The sequence below is a fragment of the Odocoileus virginianus genome, chromosome 5, assembly GCF_023699985.2.
Source record: "Odocoileus virginianus isolate 20LAN1187 ecotype Illinois chromosome 5, Ovbor_1.2, whole genome shotgun sequence".
Classification (NCBI taxonomy): Eukaryota; Metazoa; Chordata; class Mammalia; order Artiodactyla; family Cervidae; genus Odocoileus; species Odocoileus virginianus.
The window spans coordinates 83,069,602-83,096,079 of record NC_069678.1 but is presented as its reverse complement, the minus strand read 5'-3'; the positions used below and the strand labels follow the sequence as shown (position 1 = coordinate 83,096,079).

Here is a 26,478-nt window from a genome sequence, read left to right as displayed (position 1 = left end):
AGTCTCCCCGTCTTACTCTCCTGGTCCTCCCAGCTTTCCTGTTTTGGTGTGGAGCGTTGAGTTAGGTTAGTGGTGAGGAGTTGCCAGTGGCCATCAGTGAAAGTAGAACCTTGTTCCGAGGACATCCAGATAGTAGTGATAAATCCCCTAAACTGCTGAGTCTCTCAGAGACAGAAACTTGAGTGAGAGAGGCAGGCAGCCAGACAGCTGTGTGTCTGGTGTCTGCAGGAGTCAGCACTGGGGAAGTGGAAGGAGCGGAGGGGCAAGTACACTGGTGATGCCCAGTTTCCTTTCTGGAGGTCTAGATCCCCCACCTTTCATGCCCCCCAGATGAGTGCACTTTCTTCCCACCAAACCTTGCTTCTCCACCTGGGTCTCTCTTCCATGATGAATGATATCTCCCTCCACCCACTGGTCCAAGTCAGAAAACCAGGAATCAGCCTTACTCATTCCTCTGTTGCACAGAAATGTCCAGCCACTAAGAAATATAGAGGTTAGAGTGGAGATGGGTGGGTGGGTTCTTCTAGCCTCTTCCTGCCGATGTCCTGTGCTCAGTACCCTTCCAAAAGGCAGAGGTAGACCATTGTGTGCTGCTCCCACTTGGGAAGCAGGCTTCTCTAGGACATGATGGTTCCTAACACTTAGCACTCCCAACCCCACTCAGCATAGAGACCGAGGACCTCAGCGAGCCTGAGTTTCAGAGCACCCGTGTCCCTGGCCATCCAGACCCAGGCCTGGAGATCTCTCTAACAGATGTCTGTCAGCTCAGAGGAGAGGCCCATGATGCCCTTCACAGCCTCATACAGGTGAGGATAGAGAGACAGAGTCCTGGCTGGGCAGTGGTTCCTCATGGTTGGGGGTGTGTAGGTGTCTGTTCTAGGGTAGGGGCAGTGTTCATCCAAATAGCAGCTGACATCGTAGCCTTCTAACCCCAAACAGGAGAAGTTTCTGGAGATCAGCAGTCTCCATTTCCGCACGGTGCCCTCCAATCCCCACTACTTCTTCTATTGCCCTCCATCCAGCAGGCGTGAGGTGAGCGGCCATCTCCCTTACCTCCCTCCCTCCCCATAGCCTGTAGCCTCTGAAACCCTGCTTGGCCCACTCAGATCCTCCTGATCCCTGATCCTTGGTCCCCTGAGGCCCCACCTCAGGTCAAGCTGCCTCTTTCTCTTGCCCAGGATGAGGGCCCCCGGGACATGGTCGACAGAAAAGTCAGTGACTTGGAGTTTTCAGAGGCTGAGCTCATGGGAGAGGAAGGTACATAGGCCAGTGAGTAGGGGGTAAAGGCTGCTTCCAGCCAAGATCCGGGGCCTCCGCTGCCAGCCTCTCCTGTTGATCACATGACTTGTGTCTCCAGGAGACGCATCTGCCTGCTGCGTGGTCACCGAGAGTGACCCGGAGCTGGAGGTGGAGTACCGCGAGAGCCGTGAACCAGAGCTGGGGCCTGCTGGGCTGGACTCTGCCTCACTGTCAGATGCAGACACCGTGAACCCCGATGAGGACTCCTTCAGTATCCTGGGGGGCGACTCCCCCACGGGGCCCGAGAGCCTGGCACATGACCTGCCGCCACTCTTCCTGCACCTCACGTGCTCCGTGCGGCTGCGTGGCCAGCACAGCTCAGTGCCTGTGTGCAGCCTGCCCACCTGCCTAGGTGAGTCTACAGGTCCCCAGGGGAGGGCCATAGGACCTGGTCCAGCCTGCATGCCTGTCTGGGGGTGGGGGAGAGCCTCTGGGTGTAACTCTTTATCCCTGGACACTTGAAATCTGTGCTTGCCCCAGAGCTCCAGTGACCCCTAACCTCCCCCCTCTCCCAGGCCAGGTGCTTTCTAGCCTGGAGGGCCCCCCCATCGGAGGCCGAGTTCCTCTGCGGGACCTCAGTGTCACCCTGGACGTCTTTGTGCTGACCTTGCCCCTGGAAGTGGAGCTCCCCCCGACCTCAGATCCTCAGCACCACCGGTGTGGCAGCAAGTTTGGCGGGGGATCTGGGGCCTCGTTAGAGTAGGGGAACCGTTAAAGAATTTAGAGACGCCTGGGGACCAAGGGTACCTTAAGGATTCCAAGAAAGGATTGCTGAGGAGGCCTTGGGAGGATGATAGGTGCTGACCTTTGACCTTTGCTCCTGTCCTGCTCAGCTCAACATCTGAAAGCAGTGCGTCCTTCCCACGGTCCCCAGGGCAGCCATCCGATGATGGGCTGGGGCCTCCACTGCCGCCTCCAGGAGAAGACAGGTACTTCCTCACCTCCCTCTTAGGCTTCCATGCTCCCTATTGGTTTTGTCCTCTGGAAAGCAGTATGCAAACCTTTCTTCCAATTAGGCACCCAGGACTGTCTAATTTGGCCACACCCCACAGACTGGCTGTTGAAACCACCATGAGTGAGGTGAGGGCCTTCCCTCCCCCAGCCTAAGTAATCTCCCCTCAGCACTATAACTGACACCCTTTCCATGAGATGGTGACATAAGACACCCCCTTTATTCTGGGGTTCAGTGAGGCCTTTCCCAGTCTGTGAGGCAGAGTCTCTCCTGGTGTCTTCTGACTGAGGAGTGTGATGATGCCCCAGTAGGCGTGGGGAGTGTCCCTCACCACTCCCTGCATCGCTCTCCGACCGTAGATCCGCTGGCTGCTGGAGGATGAGATGGTGGGGGCGCTGCGAAGAGGGGGCATCCCCCAGAGCCCAGCCCTGCACCGCGCAGCCGCGCACATCCACAGCTCCCCCGGACGCTCCACCTGCCTGCGCCAGACGCTGCCGCTGAGTTTTGTGTTTGGGCCAGAGCGTTCTCTCACACAGTTTAAGGAGGTATGCTGCTCTCGAGGCACTCCCTGGTCACCCTGGGGACTGTCCTTCCCCAGGCTCCACGGACAGAACCGGAAGGCCCTCTCTTAGCTGGAGCCCACCTCCTCACCCCGTGGTCTGCCCCTGACCCCATGCCTGGCGGCCCAGCTCACCCTTGCCCCTGGGCCTGGTAAGCCTTGGGCAAGCCCCTGAGCCTTCTCATAACTCCCAACGGGGATGCTAGTGTGTGCTTCACCGGCTACTTGTGAGGGGTCTGATGAGGAGGTGTGAGGCCCACCAGTAAGGAGGGCTGCTCCCGCCTAACCTTTGCCCTTGGCTCCTGCTCCCTAGGAGTTCCGCCGCCTCCACCTCCCTGGTCATGTTCTTCTTGAGGACCCTGACAGTGGCTTCTTCTTTGTGGCAGTGGGCCAACAGCCAGGTGGGTCCCACGGGGAGCCCCCTTCCCCAGCCTGGGCTTGGCACAGCCAGGAGGACAAGGCTGAAGGCCTCGAAGGGGAGGTGAGTCTTGCCTGGACGGACCTGTGAAAGGAGCGGGTGGTGGTGGAAGTGTGGGGCTGTGCTCCAGCTTGACCTCCTGACCCTCAGGCCCTGACAACCAGCCCCCAAGCCCCTGGCTCCCCAGAGGATCCTCAGAGCCCCCTGCTCATCAGTCTGCCCAACCTGCCCCAGGGAGGTAAGAGATGACTTGCATCTCCCTGGCCCTGCACCCATGTTCAGAAAACATCCTCAGCAGGATCCAGAGAGGCTCCAGGCTTTCCCTTCTCTTCCCAGGGAGCCAGCCTGGGCCCAGCCGGGGACTCAGTCTCATGTCCAGTCAGGGCAGTGTGGACTCGGACCACCTAGGTAAGTTGGGGCGGAGCAGGGAAGACCAAGCTGATGGGAAGTGGACTCAGGGCCACGTAGTGAAAGGTCTGGGCAAGTCCATCAGTAGGGACTAACCCAGAGGGGCCCACCAAGCTGATGCACTTGGGGCTCACATGAGCCTCAGGGTAAGGTTGAACTTGAGCATGTTTGACACAGGTTATGATGGTGGCAGCAGTGGCTCAGACAGTGAGGGTCCCAGTGAGACCCCAGGTGAGAAGCCCCCCTTCATGTTGCGGACCCCTCCCGGGCCGGCACCTCCACAGCCTTCCCTCATAGGCCTCCCTGGACCCTGCCTGCCTGACTTCTGGCTCATCATCCGGGTGCTGCAGGACCGTGTGGAAGTGTATGCACATGCGAGGTAAGGAGAAGCTGGGCCCTGCACCCTGACTCCGATGTTAGCGTTTCCCAGGTCCCACAACTCCCTTCTTCAGTGTTGTTAGAAGGCTAGACTTGGGACTGAGGTTTTGGGTAGGGATCTGACTTGTGCTCTGAGGCTGGGGACTCCTGACCACTTCCCACATGTTGTAACAAAGCATGTCACTCCACTCTTATAATGGAGTTGAAAAGCTGATGAGGATTTTGGCTCCTAGCCAAACATTAAGAGAATCTGTAGTACACAGCAGCCTAGGAGCTATAGGTATACAAAAATAAGGGATAATAGGTAATATTTAACAAGTACTTGCTCTGTGGCAGGCACTATGCTATGTTTGTTATATGGATCACTCATTTGATCTATAACATACCTGTGAAGTATTATTATCCTTGTGGTCCGAATGAAGAAACTCTAGCACACATAGGTTATATTACACTTGCTTAAGGTCCCAGTTAGTAAGCAGCAGCACCATACTTAGGCATCTCGTTCAGTGCTGCTCTAATCATGGGGGTGGGCATGTTAAGAGAAGGGAGGACCACCATTCTGACAAAGAAGATCGGAGGATAAAGAAGAGGTGAACTGCATGACGGAAGCCTCAGGTGGTACCTACATGGAGGCTGGTGAGGCAAGCCTGCAGCCTAGGCTTCCAGAATTGCTGTTGAGAATTCCATCTTTCCTAGTTCCCTTCATGTTTACTTCCCCTTGTCCAGTCCTCCTTCCTTTCCATGGTTCCTGTTGGTCCCTCCTCCCATGACACCTTCCCCTCTCTCCCTCCCCACTGCAATTCTGTGTTTGATGCATCCTCCCCAGGAGCCTAATTCGGGAGGATGGGGGCCCAGGCACCGAGTGTCGCCACCTGCAGCAGCTCCTGGTGAGGCGAGTTGGGGAGATCTGCAGGGAGGTCAACCAGGTAAGGGGCAGCCAGGGGCAGGCCTCTCCAGGCATGGGATGCAGCCAAGATGACGAAGGAGTTTCCAGGAACTTGACTTTTAGAGGCTGTTGATCCAACTTGGACATTTTCTTTACTGGGATGCTATTACTCCCCGGTGTCCTTAAAACCTGAGGAGCTCTCCCAACCCACCCCCAGAGTGGGTTACTCTCTCATTCCCTTCCAGTGACTGTGAGATGCTCCCTCTCATTGCACTCAGCTAGCATTAGGGATGAGATAATGAATTAAGACAGAGAGAAGCTTATGTCAAGTGGGGAGAGATGGATATGAAACAACTAAAACACACAAATTATTTCCGCTGCAATTGTGAAGGCTTCTATAGAGGAAAAGCAGAGACTGTGAGAGCACTTAACAGGGATCTGACCATCTGCAGTGTCAGGGAAAGCTGGGAAGAAGAGATTTTTAAGCTGAGATCTGAAGGGCAGTAAATAGATTCTGGCAAAGAGGAGAGATGGATGTTCAGCACTCAGCGCTTGGAGCCCAGTGACTGTCAGACACCATCTCTGAGCTCCCAGTAATTACTGATGCTCTTTTTGACCTCCAACACCCCAGTGATAATGGGCATTCTCTCTAGCCTTTGATCACCCCTCTCCACCACCACCAGCAGTGTGTGTGGGAATATTTCAGTTCCCCAAGGGCTGGTTCCTTCTTCTCTCAGCGGCTGCTGCTTCAGGACCTGCATGACAGTCACGTGTGCAACTCTCTTCTGGTGGCTGAGAGCGAAGAAGATCTGTGGCGTAGCGAGACCCCTTTCCACTCCCGTCAGCGAGTACCACTGCCCAGCGATGGTGAGTCCCACTCAGGAGCCTTCCTTACCGAAGACTGCTGAAGCTGGGGCTGGACCAAATAACTCACCATTACTTGGTCCTCGGTGCCAGGCAACACAGTGAGAACAAGGAGAAGAAGACAGAAAACGATCATCGGGTTTGGCTGCCACGGGGTCATCAGTGACTTTAGTGAAAGTGCTTTCAATGGAGACAGGAGTAGGAAGCCAGAGGAAGCGGAAACATGAAAGGATATTAGGCTGGAGGAGCCGGGAGTCACTCCTCTTTCAAGTCACCTGGCAGTGAAGGGAGAAGCAAACAGATCCAGCAGAAACTAAAGGAAGGTGGGAGGCAAGGCAGGAATTTAAAATAAGGTAGAGACTTGAGCATGTTTCTGTTGCATGGGAAAGAGCCAGCAGAGGGGGAGCTGTTGAAGAGTACAGGAGAGAAGGGACACAGAACAGGCGCTGCTGTGACCTGTCTTCCTAAGGGCATGCTCTACCTGGCCCTGCCTTGTTTTCTGAAATGACCGTCTCTCCCCTGCAGGGTGATAGCCGAGGCCGAGGAAAGGGGCAGGGGATGGTGGACAAGTAGGCCAGCTCACAGGCGAGAACACCGGAGGGGTGGAGCCTGAGGGCCAGTAGGATTTGCCCTCTGATTGGCTGTCCCTCCAGACAGGCAGGCACAGAAACCTTTGGGGTTTCTGAGATGTCTGGTCAGTTAGGAAACACACGATCGTCTACTTGAAATGGTAATCAAAATCTCCACACTGCTCCCTTCTCGTATTCCTCATGACCTCTCACCCCAGCTCACAGAAAAAAGCCAGATCGTGCCATTCCTTTGCCATTCTCCCTCAGTTCTAAAAGTAACGTCAGATCACTCCTTATCTTTAACATGCTCGGCAAGTCTGTAGACAAACGTTCCTAACAGCTATGGGAGAGCGCGTCTCTCAGCACGTCCTGGGATGTGTTCCATATCAAAGCAGAATCCCTGTAACTGATGGACTTCCCAGGGTCTAGAAGACATCTTCTGCAAATTGAATATGAGCTGCGACCGCCAAGCACTCCTTCACAGTGGCTCCCAGCAGCCCAGGGTGTGAGACTAGTTGGAGCCCAGACCCAGCCCTTCCTCATTTTGGTCTTTCCATATGGTTTTGCTGAAACCCTTAGCAACCAGCATTCCATTCCAGACTCTACAGCCCCCTGGGTGTCCTGTACACTGCTCCTATCTTAGAGCAGCTTCTCTAGGAAACCAGATTGCCACCTTGACCTACTGGAAGGTTCCTCATCAACCTGGAAACCAGAAAGGGGTCGGTCAAGGCCATGGGCTGTAGCCACAGGCTCTTGCAAAGAGCCACCCAACCCTTCGAGTTTTCTGGGCTAGCTGTCCTCCAGAGCAAAGGATGTAGTGTCCCCTCACTCTGCTGTAGGGATATGTAAGCAGCCACACACATTCTGTCTTAATGGGGTATGTATTATTATTGTACTGCCCAATGAGTACATGAGTAGGATGTGTTCTGTATTGTATTCTGACAGGCTCAGAGTGTCCTGGCAGCGTCCTCAGGATTATGCTTTGCCTTTCCTGACGCCTTTTCTTAGCTCCTTCTCCATGCCTTCCTGAGATAGTTCTGAAAACCTTTGTGCTATGACCTGTCTTCCTAAGAGCTTATTTTAATACCCAAAGCAACCATTTTTTCCCCTCCGCAGAGTGATTGGCCAGAGGAGTTGGGGGTTGAGGACATGTAGGCCAGTTCACAGGTGAGAAGTCTGAGGGCAGAGGTCTGTGTCTCATTTCTGATCCACCGTCTCCCGTCCCCCAGATTATGCTGCCGATGAGAGCTGTGGGCCCCGAGGGTACCTGGCCGCCACAATGCAGTTTGTCCCTGGCCATTTCTCCTGTGACGTCGTCTGGGGAACCGTGATTCGAGTCCACTCACGCCTCAAAATGGGACCCAGCATGGGCGTCTCTCGGGGTATGTGATTGGCATGGGAGGGCAGGTGGAGTGTAGGGGGGTCAGGGGTTGGGGGGGAATCTGGAGAGGAGAGTTTCCTAAACCCAGGTTCCCCCTACAGCCATCCAGGCACTACGCTCTGTGCTTAATGCCTTCTCTGTTGTGAACCGGAAGAACATGTTTGTTTATCAGGAGCGAGCAACAAAAGCTGTGTACTATCTGCGGTATGTGGGTCCTGGGAAGCCGGGCCACAGCCTGGGGCAATGGAGGAGCTGTTGTCCAAAGCCCGCCCTTGCCACTCTTTCCCAGGCTCCTGGAGACGTCCTGCAGTGAGCGGCCGTGGGACAGTGATGCCCTGCCCCCATCCCTTGCTCTGTCCCGAAGCCAGGAGCCCATCGGTTCTGAGGAAGCCTCGGCATGTATCCCCCCCCCACTCCCTGATTCCCCCGTACTCCTGCAGACTTTGCTCCCTGGAGCCAGGCCCTGACCACAGTTGCCCTGCAGGGTCCCCGTTCTCCCCTGGACATGGCATCCAGCCGCAGTTCTGACGCTGCTCGTCCCGTGGGCCAAGTGGACAGACATATCCAGCTGCTGGTGCATGGTGTGGGACAGGCAGGTGAGGGCTGTGGGGCAGGGGCGGGGAGTGACCAAATGCGGTTCCACAGTCCTCTGGGACTTCTCTTCTTACACCAGCTCCAGGCCCCCCTCGAGCAGGAGCTGGGTGGGAAGGGATAGGCTCCTGGGATGTTGAAGGGTGGGACCTATAGCTGGCTAAAATGCAGCCACGTGTCTGAACTGGGTGACCATGTGGATAGATGGTGGTCCCACTGGCCAGATACTGGGGTGGGTTTGGGATACATTGAGCCCAAGGTATCCAATAGGCAACTGGCTCATTTATTTATGGCTCAATAAATGTATACTAGCATTGGGCTAAGACTGTTACATATGAGATAGATGCTATTATTATTCCCACTGTATTGAGGGAGGCACTGAGGCTTTGAGAGGTAAGACTCGCCTGTCACACGCTGAGTAGCTTGGCAGAACTAGAACTTAGTGCTGGCTGCCTCTGGTGCACGGGAGCCTGTTTGAGTCTGCGTTAAGGGATGAGTTGGGGTGGCTGGATCTTCTGCCAGTGTCTCCACCTCCCCACCGTGTCCAGGTCCTGAGATCACAGATGAGCTCGTGCGGGTTCTGCGTCGGCGCCTGGATGAGGCCACACTAGACGTCATCACAGTCATGCTCGTGCGGAACTGCAAGCTGACGCCAGCTGACGTGGAGGTCAGCTCCCTCCCAGGCTCCCTGCGTGACTGCACCACAGCTGCCAGGACAGTCGCAGCCAGAACCTCTTTCTTCAGCTCTGACTCCCCTTCCTTCCCTCTCTGCAGTTCATCCAGCCCCCAGGGAGTCTGCCCTCGGAGGTGCTGCACCTGGCACTGCCACCCTCCTGCCGGCCCTGGCTTCCCGCCCTGGCCTGGTACCTGCGGCAGAACCTGCTCATCTTCCTGCACTCCCCCAAGTACACCGACAGCAACAGCCGGAACCACTTCCAGGTGAGGCTGCACCCCCAGTCCACCCTTGCATGCCTGCTTGCTGAGTTAGATGTTTTCTACAGATGCCCCCCCCAACCCATGTACCTTTGTACACCCATGGATCTCTGTACACCCCAGCCCTGCCCCGGCCTTTATTACCTGCCTGTGTCTTCCTTTGCTCTTGTGTGTACCTGTTCCCCACTCTTCCTGTGGACACCTGGTCCCTGATGGCTTTTGTCCACTTGCCTGGTCTTAGCGCTCGGTGGCCCTTCTCTCCCCAGCATCCACTCCCACCACAGGGTGGCCTCCCCGACTTGGACATCTACTTGTACAACAAGCCTGGAGGACAGGGTACTGGGGGCAAAGGTACAATGCAGCCCTGGGCCCATGGCGCCACGGGGTGTGGGAAAGCCTCTTCCCGTCCTGCAGCTGGATTGGGTGGGGAGGGGCAGGGCCCGGAAGTCCCAGAGCTGAGCTTTCCTTTTGGATTTCTACCCAGGGGTTGCCTGCATCACTCTAGCTTTTGTGGATGAGGAGGGAGCCCCCATCTCACTGGCATCATGGCCCCCCTCTTCTCCGGGGCCCCCAGACCCACTGCAGGAGGAGGAGTTCGAGCAGCTGACTCAAGTCACTCGCTGCCCAGTCCTGCCGGACAGTTCTTCAGGTGGAGCAGCTTGGTCAGAGAAGGGAGTGTTCATTTAATGCTGTGGAAACCAGGGACACACTCAAGCAGCCCCCATTCTTTCTTCCAGCTCCAAGCGGGTCCCCACGGCTTCGATTAGATGTGTGGGAAAAGGGGAACATAAGCATTGTGCAGCTGGAGGAGAAGCTCCGAACAGCAGCTCGCCAGGCCCTGGCAGATGCCATCATGGAGCTCTGGCTGCTGCCAGCGCCACTGTGTACAGAGGATACATCTACAGGTACGTGGAGTCTGGAGAACCCCACAGATCCAGGTGAGGCAGTGTTCCAGGTCAGGATGCCAGGAGAGTCTGGGGAGACATGGCAAAGGCTGCATCTAAAATACACATTCAACAGTTGTCCATCACCTTCTCTGCATCAGCAAGGTGATACACTTGATAGAAATGTATGTGTGCAATTGGTCACTCAGGTTAGGGGTATATGACTAGGAACTCCCTACACACACACACACAACAACCAGGAACTCCCTACACACACACACATACACACCCTGCCATTCAGGAACAGTTGTAGTATGTAAATGCATGTCTGTGTCTTACCAGTTTGGGGGCTGGCTGGGTTGCAGGAACAGGTAGAGTAAGTAAATGGCACGTCTGTCTCTTACCAGTCTTGGGGCTGGCTGGGTTGTCTGAAATGGGGGTTGATGGTCAGTGATAGGAGTCTGTAATGCCTGGTGCCCACAGGAAGTCTCAGGAGTGGGTCACTGGATACCAAGAGCCCTGCAGGCCGAGCCAGCACCTTTCCCCCCAGCCCTGGCCCTGGCGAACCTGTGACTCCCCCCAGCAAAGCTGGCCGGCGTAGCTTCTGGGACATGCTGGTAATGGGAGAAAGGGAGGTGGTGAAGTTGATCTCTGCCTTCTTGCCTGCCTCCTGTCTCCCCTCTCTATTCCCTGGAGGCCCTGCCCCAGAGCTCCTGTTATATGAAACTACTCTGTCCCTTAGACAGGAGTGTACAGAGCATGGCATGTTCTCACTTATATATAGATAGCCTCAGCTTAAGTGTTTTCATTCCCTCTTTCCTTGTCAGATCCTCACAGCCTGCAAGATTTCAGCAGGCCTGTTACTAGTGAGGCCACTGAGAATCTGGAAAGTTGAGTAGCCTGCTCAAGGCTGCTTGGTCAGCCTCCAGTTCTTCTGGGCTCTTATAACTATTCTTGAATGCCTCCATCCTCCACCACATTCCCCTTCCCAGTAGCCCCTCCTCATTCACTGCATTGCCCCCAGAGTAAAACAGAATGTGGGGACTTGGGTTCCCCCAAAACAACTGACGACATTGTCCTGGATCGGCCAGAAGACACTCGGGGTCGAAGGCGTCACAAAACGGAAAGCGTTCGGACTCCAGGTGGGACTGAGCGGGCAGCGGGCCCAGAGTCTGGGGCCCAGAGACAAAGGTATGTGTGTTATCATGGAAAGTGTGCTGTGGAGTCACAGGGGTTATTGAGTGCATGTGAACATACAGGTCTTATGTGTGGGTACGAGGCTGTTTATCCTGCTGTGTCTTCAGACGGAGGACCACACAGCTGGAAGAGGGCGAGGCGGGCACCCTGCAGCCTGTGCTTGCTCGTGTTGCTCAGCGCTGGATGGAGTTCATGGTTCAGATCGGTGAGACCCCTCTCCCACCCCCGAGCCTGTGGCCCAGCCCCCAGCCCCCAGCCCCGAGCCCCACCACGACCTCTGTGCCCGGGATCCAGGATGCGCCTCGGTGTCCAGGAGCTCCACTCACATGGTGTCCCGCTTCCTCCTCCCATCCGTCCTGTCTGAGTTCACCACTCTGGTCACCTCGATGGCTGGCGACACCAGTGTCCGCATCTTTGAGCAGCATTTGTGAGTTTGGGGTCTCGTGGAAGCTGAGGTGGGAGAGGCGATGGCCAGGGGATGGGCCCTGGATAGTCTGCTTTCTGTCCATCCCTCCCTCCCACTAGGACTCCTGAGCCAGAGCTCTTCAGTCCTTGTTCCCTTGGACAGCTGGGCCCACCGCCCCGCCCGGCAACTGAGCGGCACCTGCTGCTTCTGGGCAGGAACTTCTCACAGTGGAGGAGGCCCACCCAGCAGGGTGAGGCCACAGCCTGCAGTGGGGGTGGGGGTCTCAGAGGGACTGATCCTGTAACCTCTGACCCTGTGGGGGGCAGTGAGGGATTGAGAGGGATCAGTCCCAAGACCTTCATTTTGCCCCTTGACCCCATAGCTGCCAAAGCCGTGCAGCGCTTTGAGCCGGGAGGTGACGGGAGCGTGGGGCGAAATGCTCCCCGGCAGAGGTTCTTGCTGCTGGAGGTCGTGGACAAAAAGGTAGGCATGGGGCCAGGGCCTGGGTGGTAGGTGGGTGGGCTGTGATCCCACTGACGCTGAGCCTTGACCTCCAGCTCCAGCTGCTGACCTACAACTGGGCTCCAGACCTGGGGGCGGCCCTGGGCCGAGCTCTGGTTCGCCTCGTGCAGTGGCAGAACGCGCGCGCCCATCTCATCTTCTGCCTCCTCAGCCAGAAGCTGGGGCTCTTCCACCACTACGGCCAGCTGGACTTCCCAGTGCGGGACGAAAAGGTGCCTGCCGTCTGGGCCCCTCCCCTCCTGAGCGGTCAGCTAAAGGAAGCTGCCGTCCAGAAACAGGAGAGGGGGCAGGCTGAGAGCAGAGGTCATAGGGAGGGCGAGTCGGGGGGACAGCCCCGGGTGGGAGAGGGGGTCTGAGGGCAGGGGCCCCAGACCCCTTGCGAGGCTTCGTCTCTCTCAGGAGCCAAACCCATTCCTGCTGCCGACCATGGAAGCAGAGACCCTCATCCGGAGTGCAAGCCCCCCCCTGAGCCGTGAGCAGGGCCGGCTGAGTGGGTCCTCGCGGGGCGGGGGCCCCCTTCCCCTGGACACGTTCCCCTTCGATGAGGCCCTGAGGGATATCACGGCCACCCGCCCCAGCTCCTCCCTCGGCCCTGTGCCCAGACCACCCGATCCCGTCACCTACCACGGACAACAGTTCCTGGAGATCAAGATGGCAGAGCGCAGAGGTGAGCATGCTGGGCCAGGCGGCAGGCAGGGCCAGCTGTGGAGTCTGGCAGGAAGAGGGGCGGTTGCTCCTGGGGTCTGCTACTAAAAGCCTCCAACCCCTAGAGCTGGAGCGCCAGATGAAGATGGAGAACCTGTTTGTCACGTGGCAGCAGCGCTCCGCCCCAGCCAGCATGCCCATCAGTGTGAGTGCCCCATTCGCGTCCTCCGGGACCATCCCGTGACTCTGCCCTGGCCACCAGCCCGGTGCTCACTGTCCATTTCCCCAGGCCGGGGAGCTGGAGACCCTGAAACAGTCGTCCCGCCTGGTGCATTACTGTGCAACAGCCCTGCTCTTCGACCCTGCAGCCTGGCTGCATGGGCCCCCAGAGACTTCGGGGCCCCCGGAGGGACAGGTGAGGCTCCAGACTCTGAATTTCTCTGGGGGACCCCCGTTTCTTCACCCCTGAGAGGGTGGCTGCCAGAGGGTAGAGTCTCTCTTAACCTCCACCCCAACAGCGGCGCCATCGCCCTGAGTCAGCCTCGGGAAGCCGAGAATCCCCCGCCAGCTGCGACTCCTCGGATGGGCCTCCGCTGGGTGCCCGGGAGGAGCCTTGGTTGAAGGAGCTGAGCTTGGCCTTCCTGCAGCAGTACGTGCAGTATCTGCAGAGCATGGGCTTTGTGCTGGTGCCGCTGCGGCCCCCCTCGCCTGCCCGCAGGTGAGCCCCTCTCGTCTCCCTGCTCTCTTCTCCTCCTCCATGGCAGGTGAGGCCCGACACTCCCTTCCCCTTGGGTCCTGCTTGGGTAATGAGGGCCATGTGCACATTCAGCTCACCAGGCCCACACTGTGACACAGTTCATTTCACATATCCAGATATGTGAGTTTGTTTTCTCTCTCCTCTCTGTTTTCAGTTTGATGCCTTTTCAGAGTAGTAAATGTAAGTCATGCTTTCTTACTCAAGATGCCCCCTATGCCCAGAAAGCCATTTCCCACCTCCTTAGTGTTTCTGTAACCAGCTCTCCATCTCCCCGGCCTCCCACTCTCTCCCAGACCTTAGGAAGAGGACAGGCCTGCACCTCCAGGATGTTTCATTTGGTTGCCCCTCTCATTTCTCTGGGACAGACCCCAGGAGGAACTCTGCTCATTGCCCTCCACAGCCAGGTCCCAGCAGTAGGGATTTCTCTGGCATTCACATCCTTCCCATTCAGTTATGTTCTTCCTAGAAGTCAGAATTCCCTTTTAAAACCAAAGACACTAAGGTTAAATATATGTTTCTAGAGGAAAATTTTAAATCAAGTCTTCCTCCCTCTCAAGTCTCTCCAATCAATAGGCTTGGTCCCTATTTCCTTGAGGGTTAACTGGGACATTTCTTCTTGCCAAAGGTTTTGACCCCCCGCCCACCCCCAGCAACAGCTCCAGCAGTTTGTAGTCCTGAGTATGATGAGTGTATCTCATTGGCTCTTTCTATATTGTCCTCATTCACAGTACTTCTCTTTATCCCCTTTGTCTCTGAGTTGAGAAGGGAAGAATAATAGGCTTTAGATCACTGAAACTGACCTTTCCTGTTCAAAAGAGAACCCCTTTTCCCTCTCAGAGGAACCGTCCTTACCAGGGCATCAAGCGTCCACTTGAGCTTTCCCCATGAAGTCTCAAGATGGACATCACCCACTCCTCTCCCATCCTCCCCTGCTGCCCCCAACAAGCAGGTACTGCCATATCCCACAGGGGTCTCCCTTTAGTCACAGCAGCCTCGGTGGCCTCACCCTCATCCTCTTGCTGGCAGAGAGAGACCTGTCTCCACCTCCCCTTAGAGCAGCACATGCTGTGGAAAGAGCCCCGCCCCACAGTGTGGCCCCGGACTCCGCACTCAGCCTTCCCACTGACCCAGCATGGGACCCAAGCAGCTTCTTCCCTCCTCTGGGCCTGTCTCCTCGCCTCCACAGTGACTCCATGTGAGCTGGTTCTGGGTCTGACAGCAGGGACCCTTCACCCCACAGGCCTGCCTCACCCCCTTGTCCCTCTTCCTTTTCTGCAGCACCAGTCGGCTTCGGGCTATGGCTATCCTTGGAACAGAAGGACGGGGGTCCTTTTCCTGCCCGAAAACCAAGGCTGAAGGGAGCCCCAAGGTAAACACCTTGTCATGTGCCTTCCCCAGCAGTGAAATCAGCAATGCCTCAGACACCAGCATCACTGAGCCTGAATTATTTGCCCAAGGCCTAAAGTCAGGGGCCCTGGATAATGACTGAGGTCATTGATCCCAGCCTGACACCATTAAAGTCACTGGCCGGGGGGCCTGCTTCCCCAGTGAGCCCCCATTCTTACCCCTAAACCCCAGTCTTTCTCCTTTCTGCAGAGCACGGGCTCTTCAGTCACCACATACCACCTGCAGCGGGCACTGCCTGGGGGCATCATCCTCATGGAGCTGGCTTTTCAGGTAAACAGGCGGAGCACCACGTGAGGAGACCCAGGCCTTCCTGTCTCTTGCCCTCCTGACCTCGTCTTCATCCTCTCTCCAGGGCTGTTATTTCTGTGTTAAACAGTTTGCTCTGGAATGTTCCCGAATCCCCATGGGGCAGGCTGTCAACTCTCAGGTAAGTGCTGAGGACAGAGGGCTGTGGGGTCCAAGTGTAGCCCCAGCAATGATCTGCTGCTGTGGGTGGCCGGGTCATTCCAGTGCCATGATTGGCCCAGCTACCAGTCACACTGCAGTAGTCCAGTGCCCTATTCAGGCATGGCACTGGGGCAGAAGGCAGTGCAGCAGAAGGCGGTCTAGCCCTGTAGTCATTCTGGCACTGACCATAGATGGTTGGGCAGTGAGGACATTTGAGCTGAATGGGTGATGTGACACATGGGTGGGCCAGTGCCAGTCCTGGCTTAGAGCTGGGGACAGCCTAGAACTGTTCATATAGTCACTAACACTTAGAATGTGGACTAGAGTCCCCACCCATACAGTATACCCCCACACTTACTTTTATTTCTATCCCTGATTGCCTGAAGGCAGGGCTTCTGTACCCCATGAGGGCTGAGCACTCAGGAGGGCTCTGAATGAATGAATGAGTCAGGACCGAGTGTGGTCAGGGACCTGAAGCCCTCCAGCCTTGCGTGAGTTTGGCCCCTTTGGATTGTCAGGCTTGTGCAAGGGTCTCTGCCTTCTTGTACCTCGAGTTTCTAAGAGATCAGGGTCTGACTAGGCACAGGCTGTCACCTTCCAGGACAGACGGCATACACTCCTCCCAAATCCGGACAGCTTCAGATCCAGCTCATAGGTGGTGGGCTCTGACTCAGGTGTGGATGCCTGGTCTAGTCATCACAGGAGAGTGAGATCCAGGAAAGCTTGGTGACTTCAGTGTAGGAACCTGCCTGGGCCAGGGCACAGCAGGGAGATTGGACGGGCAGGTACTCTTCCACACTTTGCTGTAGTGTTGGCGGGACGGACCCACTTCATTATTCTCTTGAGCTTCCTGAAGTCTTGACTTCCCTGATCTCTATCCAGCTTGGCTCTCTCTGCCCCTGCATATCTAATCTGTATCCCTACTTAGATTTCTAAGTTGCTTTATTATTGCTATTAGTTAGTAAGTGCTTAGTATACATCCTAAGCAAAGAGGAGAATTTTATTCCTGCTGTACAGATGGGGAAACTGAGGTTCACAGAGGTGAAGTGATATGCCCCTGGGACACAGCTAGTTGGTAGCAGTAATGGAGCTGCAATCTAAGGCTCATCCTTGGCGACTGCAGTGTTTATCACGCTGCTTCAAATTTATGAGGGCCTTTCCTTTATTTCCATAGTGGATGGGGAAACGGAAGCAGAGAGGTCATGGCTTACCCAGGGTCCTGCAGCTACTCTGACTCCTAGGCAATTGCCTCGTTTACAGTCATTGATTTCCTTTCCTACTAGTTTTTTGGCCAGTGCCACCAAGGGGCATGCTCATGTAGATTCTGCCATTCCAGCCTCACTTATCCAACTGTTAATACACTCTCAGTAATGCTGATTTCCTCCAAGAGAAGCCCAGCTCCATGTCTCTGCCTTCCTTTCTTCCTCCTTCAGTGGTTTGTTCATTCATTCATTCATTCATTCACAGATCAACTAGAGAAGGCCCACCCTGGGCTAGCCTTGACAGGATATCCCAGATGAAGCTTTACAAATGAGTGGGAGTTAGTCAGCTTTGGGGGTCAGTGGGAGCATTTAGGCAAAGAGAATGGCCGGTACAAAAGTGTAGAGAAAATACGTGATATATACTTGGGAAGAGCAAGTAATTTGATGAGAAGATAAAGCTGGAGAGATGAGAAGTGACCAGGAAAACCTAATAGTAATTACACACCTGGCCTACCCAGCCCACCCTGTTTAAAACCGCACCTGCTTTATCACTTGATTTTCCATAACAATCTACTAATGTGCTGTGTATTCATTTACTCTGATGTTTATTATCCTGTCCCCACTGCTAGACTGTAAGCTCCTTGAGGGCAAGGGTGTGTATCCCCAGCACCTAGAACAGTACCAGGTAGGCACCTGGTAGGCATTCAGCAAGTATTTATTGCATGAGTAAATCTCTGCTGGACTTGAATGGACTCTGAGATACAGAGTTCAAAGGTTCATCTCTCAAAATGGTCAGTTTCATGTCAAAAGTTACAACACAGATGAATGTAATGAAGAGGGCTTCTCACAGAAGCGTTTCTGGCAGAGGGACCCACAGGATTGGGTGAACTGTGAGCGGCGTTTTCCCATGCAGGAGGAGGGAAGTGTGAGGGTGCGCTGGGCAGCCTGCCATCGTTTCCTGACCTGGTCCCCCCACCACCTCCCCAGCTCTCCATGCTGTTCACAGAGGAGTGCGACAGGGTGCGGGATCTGATGCACGTGCACTCATTCAGCTACGACTTCCACCTGCGCCTCGTGCATCAGCACGTGCTGGGCGCCCACTTGGTGCTACGGCACGGCTACCACCTGACCACCTTCCTGCGACACTTCCTGGCCCACCACCCTGATGGGCCCCACTTCGGCCGCAACCACATTTACCAAGGTCAGTGCCCAAGGGCAAGCCAGTGAACCCGGAAAAGAGCAGGCCACAAGCCAGGCCCAAAGGGACCACTTCCGGGGGCCAGACCTTGTCTCTGTCTCTCCTCTCCTGTATTGTCAGTCGCCTTGTGTCACCCGGACCCTGTCCTCACCTTCTGTCTTAAGTAACTCCCAGTCTGTTTCCTAAGTTTAGGTCCTGTGCTCTGTCCCCTCTCCATGTCCCACAGGAGCTCCCCAGAAAGACTCAGTCTGCTGGTCAGTCAGAGCCTCGGGGACTGCTGTCCTCCAACCCACCAGATGACTGTGTCTGTCTGGGGCTCAGTGTCTCCTGTAACTCGCCCCTCAGGGACCCTGGAGCTCCCCACCCCGCTCATCGCTGCCCACCAGCTGTACAACTACGTGGCCGACCACGCCAGCTCCTACCACATGAAGCCGCTCCGGATGGCCCGGCCAGGAGGCCCGGAGCACAACGAGTACGCCCTGGTGTCGGCGTGGCACAGGTAAGGCGGGAGGGGACGGGTGGAGCTGGAGCCGGGGCCGTCCTTGCCACAGGCGGACCCGTGTTCTCCTAGGCCGAAAGGGTGGGCCTGGCTCCCTCGGAACCCCAGGCTTGACATCTCCCCCACCCCCACTGCTCAGCTCTGGCTCCTACCTCGACTCTGAGGGACTTCGTCACCAGGACGACTTCGACGTGTCTCTGCTTGTCTGTCACTGCGCTGCACCCTTCGAGGAGCAGGGAGAGGCCGAGCGACATGTTCTTCGGTCAGCAGACCCCATGCCTCGAATGCGGCTCTTGCCTGGTGGCCCCCCGTCCTTGCCCTGTCTCTCCTACCGACTGTCACACTCCTGCCCCTGCCCACCCTAGGCTGCAGTTCTTCGTGGTGCTCACCAGCCAACGAGAGCTGTTCCCCAGACTCACTGCGGACATGCGCCGGCTCCGGAAGCCTCCCAGACTGACGCCTGAGCCAGAGGCCCCTGGGAGCTCAGCCAGTAGCCCTGGGGAGGCCTCCGGGGCCGGTTTGGCCCCCGGACCAGCTCCCCTCTTCCCCCCACTGGCTGCAGAGGTGGGTGTGGCACGGGCACGGCTGGCTCAGCTGGTTCGGCTGGCTGGAGGGCACTGCCGGCGGGACACCCTTTGGAAGCGCCTCTTCTTGCTGGAACCACCAGGACCTGATCGGCTGAGGCTAGGGGGGCGCCTGGCCCTGGCCGAGCTGGAGGAGCTCCTAGAAGCAGTCCATGCCAAATCCATTGGGGACATTGATCCGCAGCTGGTAAGGGGGTGGGACGGGTGCTTGGAATGCCACCAGCAGCCAGGGTAAAGGTTGCAGGAGTCTCAGAGGTGGCTCTGGGACAACAGATCCATGCCTGTGGACGTTCCCCCAGGACTGCTTCCTGTCTATGACAGTCTCCTGGTACCAGAGCCTGATCAAGGTTCTCCTGAGCCGCTTTCCCCAGAGCTGTCGCCATTTCCAGAGCCCAGACTTGGGAACTCAGTACCTGGTAAGTTTCTTTGACCTTTCTCTGAAAGAAATCCTCATCAGAGGGATGACAGGGTCCCCCTCAAGGAGCCCCAGCCTGACTACATAGGCTCTGGAGGGAGGTTGAGATGGAGTGACTACACAGGTAGACAGGAGGAAAACTCTTCAAGCACCAAGCCATAGCATGTGACTCACTGAGAATAACCAAGGGCTGTGCTCTCAGGACCCTCAAAGGCACCAACCCTGGCCAGTGATCCCAAGGGCCAAGCTCTGGAACCTTCTAAGTGGTTAGTTCATGGAGACTCAAGTCCCAGAAAGGACTTCTTGGGCTTTCAAGACTTTTTACCAAAGGGTGGTCCTCGTACCAGCAGCATCAGCCCCACCTAGGAGCCGGCTGAAGTGCAGATTCAAGTCTCCACCCCGAACCTGCTGGCCCAGGAGCTGTTTTTCCACCATCTCCACAAGTGCACATTAGAGGCTGATAGGTTGCTGGGAAGTGCAGTGGAGAGAAGAGAGTTATCTCAGTGGACACTAGGGACGGAAAGACTCAAGGATGGGCCCAATTGAGAGCAGCAGTTTAGGAGGGGTGAGGTTCAAGAGACTTCTGGAAAAAAAGTGCTTGGTCCATGGTGAGGGGTCCTGCCACATGGTGCTTGTGGGGAAGACAAAGCATCACCCAGAAGCTGAGGTTAGTTAGTTAGGGTAAGGCTGCAGTAGTGTGGGCGAGTGTGAGCAGGTGGTGGTGCTTCTGTGGGTGGCAAGAATGCTGGAGCAGGAATGAGTTTGGGGGAAGGGGAATGAGTTGAGTCAAGTCCCAAGAGGACCTTGCAGGACCACAGTCTAGAAGGTCTACGGATATCGAGGACTGGAGCTCAGGAGAGAGGAGTGTAGGCAGCACTTATATGAACAGGTGGTCACTGAAGCCCCAGGCATAGAAGAAACTGCTTGGAGAGAGATCACAAAGCTGGGCTACACGGACGGACATCCGGGAGGCCAGAGACACAAAACCCAGGAGGCAGGGAAGGCTCTCGTTGAGGGGAGAGAGCCCCCCTCTGTTGCTAGGCTTCAGATGGTGATGCCCGCTTGTGCAGGGCCTTCCAGTCAAGGACCACCCGCCTCATCCTGACTTCGCCAGACAGGCTGACTGGGAGCCAGTGAGGATGAGGAGCAAGGTTGCAGCGCGGGCGGGGTCAGGTGGTAATGAAAGCCGGCCTTCCTCAGGCCGGTCCCACCTCCAGGATGCCCTCATGGAGAGTCTCTCCCTCACTGATCATCTCATTGTGTCTTTGGCTCTAGGTTGTGCTGAATCAGAAGTTCACGGACTGTTTTGTGCTAGTGTTTCTGGACTCCCACTTGGGAAAGACGGTGAGAACAGGGGTGGGGGGTTGTTGAGGGGCTTTGTGTCAGCCCCAGTGGGAGGCTGTACCCCAAATGCTCCACCCCAGAGCCTGCTGAGGTTGGGGAGCCCTGCTTCCTGGGCCCAGCCTGCCTGCCTCTCACCACTGCACCCACCCCCTGTTCCTTAGTCTCTGACGGTGGTTTTCCGAGAGCCCTTCCCCGTGCAGCCCCAGGACAGCGAGAGCCCCCCCGCCCAGCTGGTCTCCACCTACCACCACCTGGAGTCTGTCATCAATACAGCCTGCTTCACCCTCTGGACCCGCCTCCTCTGAGGGACAGGTCACTGAATGTCCTCGAATCATGGCTCTGGAAGGTTGCCCACTTGAAATCTTAGACCAGCCCTTCCAGGTCCCTGGGCAAGATTGGACACTGAGGGATGTCAGAGGTCATGTGAATGTGTCTTGAGGGCCTGGTAGCAGGAGCTACGCTCCTTAAACACTTGCTGCCAGTGAGCAGCGCAGAGCTCCAGAGGGTCCGCTCACCTCCTGAGGTGCCCATGTCCTCCAAGGTCCCCGGGCCCTTCCAGAAGGAGACTCCTCTTTTCTGCTCACCTGGCTGAGTCTGGGAATTCTTCATATCAGGTGGCAGGTAGACCCCTTAGAGCTGCTCTGCCTGAATCCTGTCTGACACCCACCTTCCCCACCCCCATCATGAGCCCTCTGGTCATCAGTTCCCACTGGAACGTCACTGCCAGACAACTGCCTTTGAGATAAGACACCTCCGTTCGAATCCCAGCTCTGCCTCTGGAGCAGCTGTGGCCATGGGCAAGTCCCTTGGCCGTCGTACTGTTGGTTTGTCTGTGCACAAGGAGCACACACACAGCAACCCGGCAGACTGGAGGACCTGAACGTGAGCTGTATGGCCCTTCTCTGCAGGAGGGAAACGACCCAAAGAAACTGAAAAGTCAGACACTGTGTGTCCTCCCCCCCCTCCAATAACACACACACGTGGAAACGTTCAGCGGGTTGTCTTTATTAGGAGACTCAGTGGTGCTGCTCACCATCCCAGAGGCATGTGGCTGGAGCGCAGGACCTCACTGGCCAGCCTGCAGGCGGCCCCTCATCTCCCAGTATGAACGCAGCCAACTCAGGCCCTCTACTGTGTCTCCTGAGGGGAGCAGGGCACGAGGCATCTCAGCCCATGAGGAGGAAGACAGCCCCTGTCCGACACTGTCCCTCCAGGGGCCAGGCTCAGCCCACCCTCACCTCGAGGCTGGTACTCGCAGCCCACAAAGCCTGTGTATCCTTCATCTTCCAGCAGTTGGAACAGATACGAGAAGTTGAGCTCTCCGGGGCTGTCGGGTTCCCCCCGATCCGGGACCTGTGCCACCTGCACGTGCCCTGGGGGTAGATGCAGGGGGTGGGAAGAGTGGAAGGACAGAGGAGACCTCATGGCAGACCAGGAAGAAGCCAAGAAAGGGGCCTCACCAACAATGGGCAGGAACTCACGCACGTTCCCCGTCAGGTTCCCGTCCATGATCTGCCAGTGGAATAAGTCCTGGGGCAGAGATTCCCACCGTCAGAGACCCTGCAGCCCGCACCACTGTCCCCGGATTTGGAGAACACGGGCCCTCTGAAAAGCGCGCCCTCTCCCCCACTTACCATCTGTAGCTGGAGGTTGGGTCTTCCCACCTTCTGTAAGATGGCTGCCGCTGGGAGAGAAACCAGGGACGGGGGTCATGAGACTCAAGGAGGGCTCGAGAATCAATGGACAGGAGGCGGCAGGGGGCTGGGGGCCTACCCTGCTGGGGCGTGTCCAGGAAGTACCGGGGATCCGTGATGCGGGTGTTTACGGGCTCCAGCAGTCCCACGAGGTTCTCCTGGCAACAGGCCAGATCCATGAGTAGAGCCGCCCCTACTGTGCTTCCCCTCCACATACATATATGCATGAAGTATGTGTGTCTGTATGCGTTTTCACTGTTGTGTGCATGCTCAACCGAGTCCAACTTTGAGACCTCATGGACTGTAGCCCGCCAGCCTCCTCTGTCCATGGGATTTCCCAGGCCAGAATACTGGAGTGGGTTGCCATTTCTTCTTCCAGACGACCTTCCTGACCCAAGGATCAAACCCACGTCTCCTGCATTGGTAGGCAGATTCTTTACCACTGTGACATCTAGGAAGTCCCTTTCACTGTCTCACCTGAGCCAAAACCTCAGCTGCGTGCCTGAGGTTCTCCAGGAAAACTGTCTCCATTTCACCCCTGACCGCGGCTCTGTCAGCCCCCTTGGGCACTCGGCCAGCCATCAGGTGAATCCTGTGGGGAAAATGGGGCTGGAGGGAGCTGTGGAGTCCATCCTCAGCGAAGAAGCCTTCACTCCCACGCTCCCTGGGCACTTCACTTCCTCCCACTGCACCAGCCTCCCGTCTCCCCAGGTCTCCAGTCAGGACCACCTGGCTGTGGTGCTCAGGCCTCCCAGCGCCCTCAAACACTTATGTCAATGTAAGGCCAAGACCTTTCCCAGATTCCTTCTGAAGGCCCACCATCCTCCTGCTTCAGAGACCACAGGTCCTCACTCAGCCCCTCCTGTGCATCCAGATTCTTCTGTTCCATGGCCCTTCTCCTCAGGCCTCACCTTTAAAAAATTACTTTGACCCTTATGCTCAGGTATTCCATGCTGCTTGCCTCTCCTCCTTGCATCTGTTTCTTAGCTTCTTCCCATCTGTTTTCTGCACACACACTCCTCCCTCTGCCCCATAACTGCTTGTTGCCAGTTCCTTCTCAGCCTGGTTGCCCTGTGCAGGATTTGACATTTACCTTGATCAGCCCCACTCTGAGTCCCCCACCTTCTCCCTTCACCGCCTCATCTTTCTCAGCCACCTCCAAAGCAGATAGGCTTCACCTCCAGCCTCATAAACTCTGTGGAATACACCAAGCCCCAGGGGCGTGAGGCTACTGCATCCCTGCCTGGAATGCTCCTTTGATAAGCAAGTACCCACCACTGAAACCCAGTTCTACATCACTATCTGTTAAGAAGCTTTCTCTGATCCCAGACCGAGTTAGTACCCACTCTGCTCCCAGAGTCTCCTTGAACTGACCAGTCCTCTTAATGGACCACTGCTTTGTTGACTGTGTTATGTCCCAGGTCATACTGAGTTCCCAGCATGAGGTGAGCAAGAAAGAGTTGCAAACTGAGTGACATACACACAGATGAAATGCAAAAGGCGATTTACAAGGGACCAGGACTGAAGAGGCAGAGACGGCACTACCCCTGAGCCTCCTCTCGCGGATTATGGGGGCGGGGGAGTGGAGAGGGGAGGTTACCTGGAACAGCCCAGAGCCTTAGCGTACAGCACCGCCTGCTCCAGCCCTTCTCGGAAGGCCGCCTGCCTCCCGGGAACAGCCCCCAGCCCATTCTCCCCCTTCTCTCTGTCTCCTGCGGAAAGAATAGGCCTCAACTCCCTGCTCCTTCCCCCCTCGGCCCCACCCTGTCCCGGCCCCGGCCCTCCCGGCGCACCCGGGGGCATGTTGATCAGCACGACTTGTAGCCCGGCTTCCCGCGCCGCGCGCGCCAGCGCCTCCGGCGGCTCCGCATACGGCCAGCCGATCTCGGCCGCTTCGAAGCCCGAACTGCCCGCGGCCCGGAGCCGCGCGGGAAAGCCCGAGAGCTCCGGGAACAACCACGACAGGTTGGCCGAGAAGCGGAGTGGAGCCATGGCTACTCGAGAGCGCGCGCGGGGCGGAGTCTCCGCGTCTAGAAGCCTGCAACCACGGGCAGGGTCTAGCGGGGGACTAGAGGGTCCGAGCGGCGTGCAGGGCCGGGGAAAAGGCGGGAGGGCCGCGCTTGTGGGGCGGGGCGGGGTAGAGGGTGGAGGACTCGGAAGTGGTGGAGGAACCCGGCCCGGCCGCGTGGGGGCGCGCTGGCGCCGCGAGCTGGGTGCCGGCCCTCGGGCTGGGAGACTCGTGGGTGGTAAGAGCCGCGGACCTGCCAGGAAAGTGCACTTTTCCGGACGGGAGGGGAAGGCACGGGGAGGGGGCGCGGGCCCAGTTAGGGTGAAGGAACGTGGATGCTAACAAACGCTTGGTGTTTACCTTCATTATAACCAGAGTATCTGTTCATTAAAGAACTTTTGAAAGCCATGTGCCACACCACTCACCCGTTAACTTTCCTGTACAGGGCAAAAACTAAACACGTGCAGTCTTGTCTTAGAAAACCCTGATCACAGTGTATATGAGGTCTTATGGCATATTATTTCGTTTTCCCCGAGAAAACCTTGAATTAGCTGCTCATTCCACACCTGAACAGCCTAGAACTGACCATGCTTACAAGGGTTTCAAAGTGTGTGTGTGTGTGTGCGCGCGCGCGTGTGCGTGCTATAAAAGCTCTTTAATGCACCTTTTGGTTCCATCTCTGTACCGTTTTCTCAGGTTGCTCTTGTAGGTACAAAGTTCAAAGTCCTTTGTAAGGAAAACTGACCCCACCCCTGGACTCCGCACCGAGCGGCTGTGGGCGGGCTGTCCCCTCTCAGCCCCAGCTGATTGGGCCACGGAAAGACATCTGATCCAAGCGCAGCCAATCCACAGACGGGCCCGAGACCCTTGTCCAGTTTGTAAAGCTAAATCTGGCCAATTAGATTCCCTCTTGGAGAGTTCTAACAAGGAAATGCTGAGAGCCAAGTAAGCGATAGGTTTGGCAGATGGTTTTGGCTGTAGAAACTAAATAAGCCGGAATCAAGTGGTGAAGAAAATTAGAACAGAGAAGGAGAATAACCGAACACTACGAGTAGGCGTAGCACATTGAGATACCGCTGCTTTAGAGTTCCCAGGTCTACGCTTCCCCAAGCCAGGATGTTTAGACTTTCCCTGGTTTCTGTGTCTGTAGTCTCCAGGTGTTTCTTCAGATCATCCGAATAGATTTATTTCAGCCACACTAATCCAATTGAATCCCTGGTGGCTCAGAGGTTAAAGCGGCTGCCTGCAGTGCGAGAGACCTGGGTTCGATCCCTGGGTCGGGAAAATCCCCTGGAGAAGGAAATGGCAACCCACCCCAGTATTCTTGCCTGGAGAATCCCACGGACAGAGGAGCCTGGTGGGCTACAGTCCACGGGGTCGCAAAGAGTCGGACACGACTGAGCGACTTCACCTTCACGTTCAACCCAAATGAATAGGCAGATTCCAGGTTGGGATTACATGGTGAAAAAGTAGGACCATGCTTAAGTTTTTTATGACTGTGCTAATGTGCTGTGGGCGCTAAGTCGCTTCTGTTGTGTCCGACTCTGTGCGACCCTATGGACTACAGCTGGCCAGGCTCCTCTGTCCATGTCCATGGGATTATCCAGGGGAAAAACCTGGAGTGGGTTGCCGCTCCCTCCTCCAGGGAATCTTCCCGACCCACGGATCTAACCCGTCCCAAGTCTATCTGCATTGGCAGGCCGGATTCTTACCACTAGCGCCACCTGGGAATGGTTTCTCAAAAACGTAATTTTACACTCAGATGACACATGCATAGAAGCCATCTTGATCTGCTTCCTGTGCTAATTTTGACAAAAGGCAGCTTGAAGTGCAACCTCAGAGAACCCCTGTCCACTGTCTTCTGTCACTGCTCACTTGCATCTCAAGTCAGGCTCACCCTGCCACCCCGGGGCCAGGCTGAGAGTTAGAATTAATCCAAGTTCCTGGCAGGTACTGTTTCTTCAGCCCTGCCTCCACGAACAGACGGATGTCAGCTCACCTGAAATCAAATCACTTTATTTCTTGCCCCTC

The 26,478-nt window shown here is 56.3% G+C and overlaps 2 protein-coding genes and 1 long non-coding RNA gene across 9 annotated transcripts in view; 1 reads left to right on the top strand and 2 right to left on the bottom strand.

The window, feature by feature from the left end:
- Positions 1-21,738, top strand: part of SZT2 (SZT2 subunit of KICSTOR complex) — a 54,906-nt gene extending 33,168 nt beyond the window's left edge. For all 3 annotated transcript variants that reach the window (XM_020914685.2, XM_020914684.2, XM_070468302.1), the window contains 44 exons: positions 665-806; positions 940-1,032; positions 1,179-1,257; positions 1,358-1,651; positions 1,815-1,956; positions 2,133-2,228; positions 2,316-2,379; positions 2,611-2,796; positions 3,124-3,291; positions 3,379-3,466; positions 3,565-3,636; positions 3,814-4,015; positions 4,841-4,940; positions 5,638-5,767; positions 7,563-7,715; positions 7,816-7,918; positions 8,004-8,109; positions 8,199-8,310; positions 8,854-8,972; positions 9,080-9,244; positions 9,505-9,589; positions 9,723-9,887; positions 9,976-10,143; positions 10,606-10,739; positions 11,147-11,313; positions 11,427-11,524; positions 11,614-11,746; positions 11,845-11,975; positions 12,108-12,208; positions 12,283-12,459; positions 12,647-12,914; positions 13,018-13,097; positions 13,182-13,307; positions 13,411-13,610; positions 14,928-15,018; positions 15,246-15,326; positions 15,409-15,483; positions 17,693-17,906; positions 18,249-18,402; positions 18,542-18,664; positions 18,768-19,173; positions 19,286-19,402; positions 20,677-20,745; positions 20,907-21,738. In XM_020914685.2, the coding sequence (XP_020770344.2) occupies positions 665-806; positions 940-1,032; positions 1,179-1,257; positions 1,358-1,651; positions 1,815-1,956; positions 2,133-2,228; positions 2,316-2,379; positions 2,611-2,796; positions 3,124-3,291; positions 3,379-3,466; positions 3,565-3,636; positions 3,814-4,015; positions 4,841-4,940; positions 5,638-5,767; positions 7,563-7,715; positions 7,816-7,918; positions 8,004-8,109; positions 8,199-8,310; positions 8,854-8,972; positions 9,080-9,244; positions 9,505-9,589; positions 9,723-9,887; positions 9,976-10,143; positions 10,606-10,739; positions 11,147-11,313; positions 11,427-11,524; positions 11,614-11,746; positions 11,845-11,975; positions 12,108-12,208; positions 12,283-12,459; positions 12,647-12,914; positions 13,018-13,097; positions 13,182-13,307; positions 13,411-13,610; positions 14,928-15,018; positions 15,246-15,326; positions 15,409-15,483; positions 17,693-17,906; positions 18,249-18,402; positions 18,542-18,664; positions 18,768-19,173; positions 19,286-19,402; positions 20,677-20,745; positions 20,907-21,050 (6,121 nt within the window). In that variant the 3' untranslated portion in view covers positions 21,051-21,738. The remainder of the gene's footprint in view (positions 1-664; positions 807-939; positions 1,033-1,178; positions 1,258-1,357; positions 1,652-1,814; positions 1,957-2,132; positions 2,229-2,315; positions 2,380-2,610; positions 2,797-3,123; positions 3,292-3,378; positions 3,467-3,564; positions 3,637-3,813; positions 4,016-4,840; positions 4,941-5,637; positions 5,768-7,562; positions 7,716-7,815; positions 7,919-8,003; positions 8,110-8,198; positions 8,311-8,853; positions 8,973-9,079; positions 9,245-9,504; positions 9,590-9,722; positions 9,888-9,975; positions 10,144-10,605; positions 10,740-11,146; positions 11,314-11,426; positions 11,525-11,613; positions 11,747-11,844; positions 11,976-12,107; positions 12,209-12,282; positions 12,460-12,646; positions 12,915-13,017; positions 13,098-13,181; positions 13,308-13,410; positions 13,611-14,927; positions 15,019-15,245; positions 15,327-15,408; positions 15,484-17,692; positions 17,907-18,248; positions 18,403-18,541; positions 18,665-18,767; positions 19,174-19,285; positions 19,403-20,676; positions 20,746-20,906) is intronic.
- Positions 8,568-18,642, bottom strand: LOC110151340 (uncharacterized). 4 transcript variants are annotated; one of them, XR_011487918.1, is made up of 5 exons: positions 18,555-18,641; positions 12,872-13,019; positions 11,595-11,769; positions 10,462-10,550; positions 8,568-10,238 (listed from the first exon to the last, which is right to left on the bottom strand). It is a non-coding gene; the product is annotated as an uncharacterized lncRNA (long non-coding RNA). The 4 variants fall into 4 exon arrangements; XR_011487917.1 differs by having other exon boundaries at positions 8,568-10,212; XR_011487920.1 differs by having other exon boundaries at positions 8,568-10,212; positions 11,646-11,769.
- HYI (hydroxypyruvate isomerase (putative)) lies at positions 21,731-24,569 on the bottom strand. 2 transcript variants are annotated; one of them, XM_020914689.2, is made up of 9 exons: positions 24,233-24,569; positions 24,067-24,151; positions 23,613-23,729; positions 22,917-23,031; positions 22,519-22,597; positions 22,380-22,429; positions 22,206-22,275; positions 21,984-22,118; positions 21,731-21,885 (listed from the first exon to the last, which is right to left on the bottom strand). In XM_020914689.2, exons 1-9 carry the CDS (start codon positions 24,429-24,431, stop codon positions 21,812-21,814), a joined length of 924 nt encoding a protein of 307 aa, XP_020770348.2. In that variant the 5' UTR covers positions 24,432-24,569; the 3' UTR covers positions 21,731-21,811. The 2 variants fall into 2 exon arrangements, with proteins under 2 accessions (XP_020770348.2, XP_020770347.2); XM_020914688.2 differs by lacking the exon at positions 23,613-23,729 and having other exon boundaries at positions 24,040-24,151.
- Positions 24,570-26,478: the final 1,909 nt, after the last annotated feature.

Coding starts and splice junctions, on each gene's coding strand:
- HYI (XM_020914689.2), bottom strand. CDS start 24,431: ATGGCTCCACTCCGCTTCTCGGCCAACCTGTCGTGGTTGTTCCCGGAG. Junction 24,152..24,232: donor GCTGATCAACATGCCCCCGG/GTGCGCCGGGAG, acceptor TTCTTTCCGCAG/GAGACAGAGAGAAGGGGGAG. Junction 22,119..22,205: donor TGAGTTCCTGCCCATTGTTG/GTGAGGCCCCTT, acceptor ATCTACCCCCAG/GGCACGTGCAGGTGGCACAG.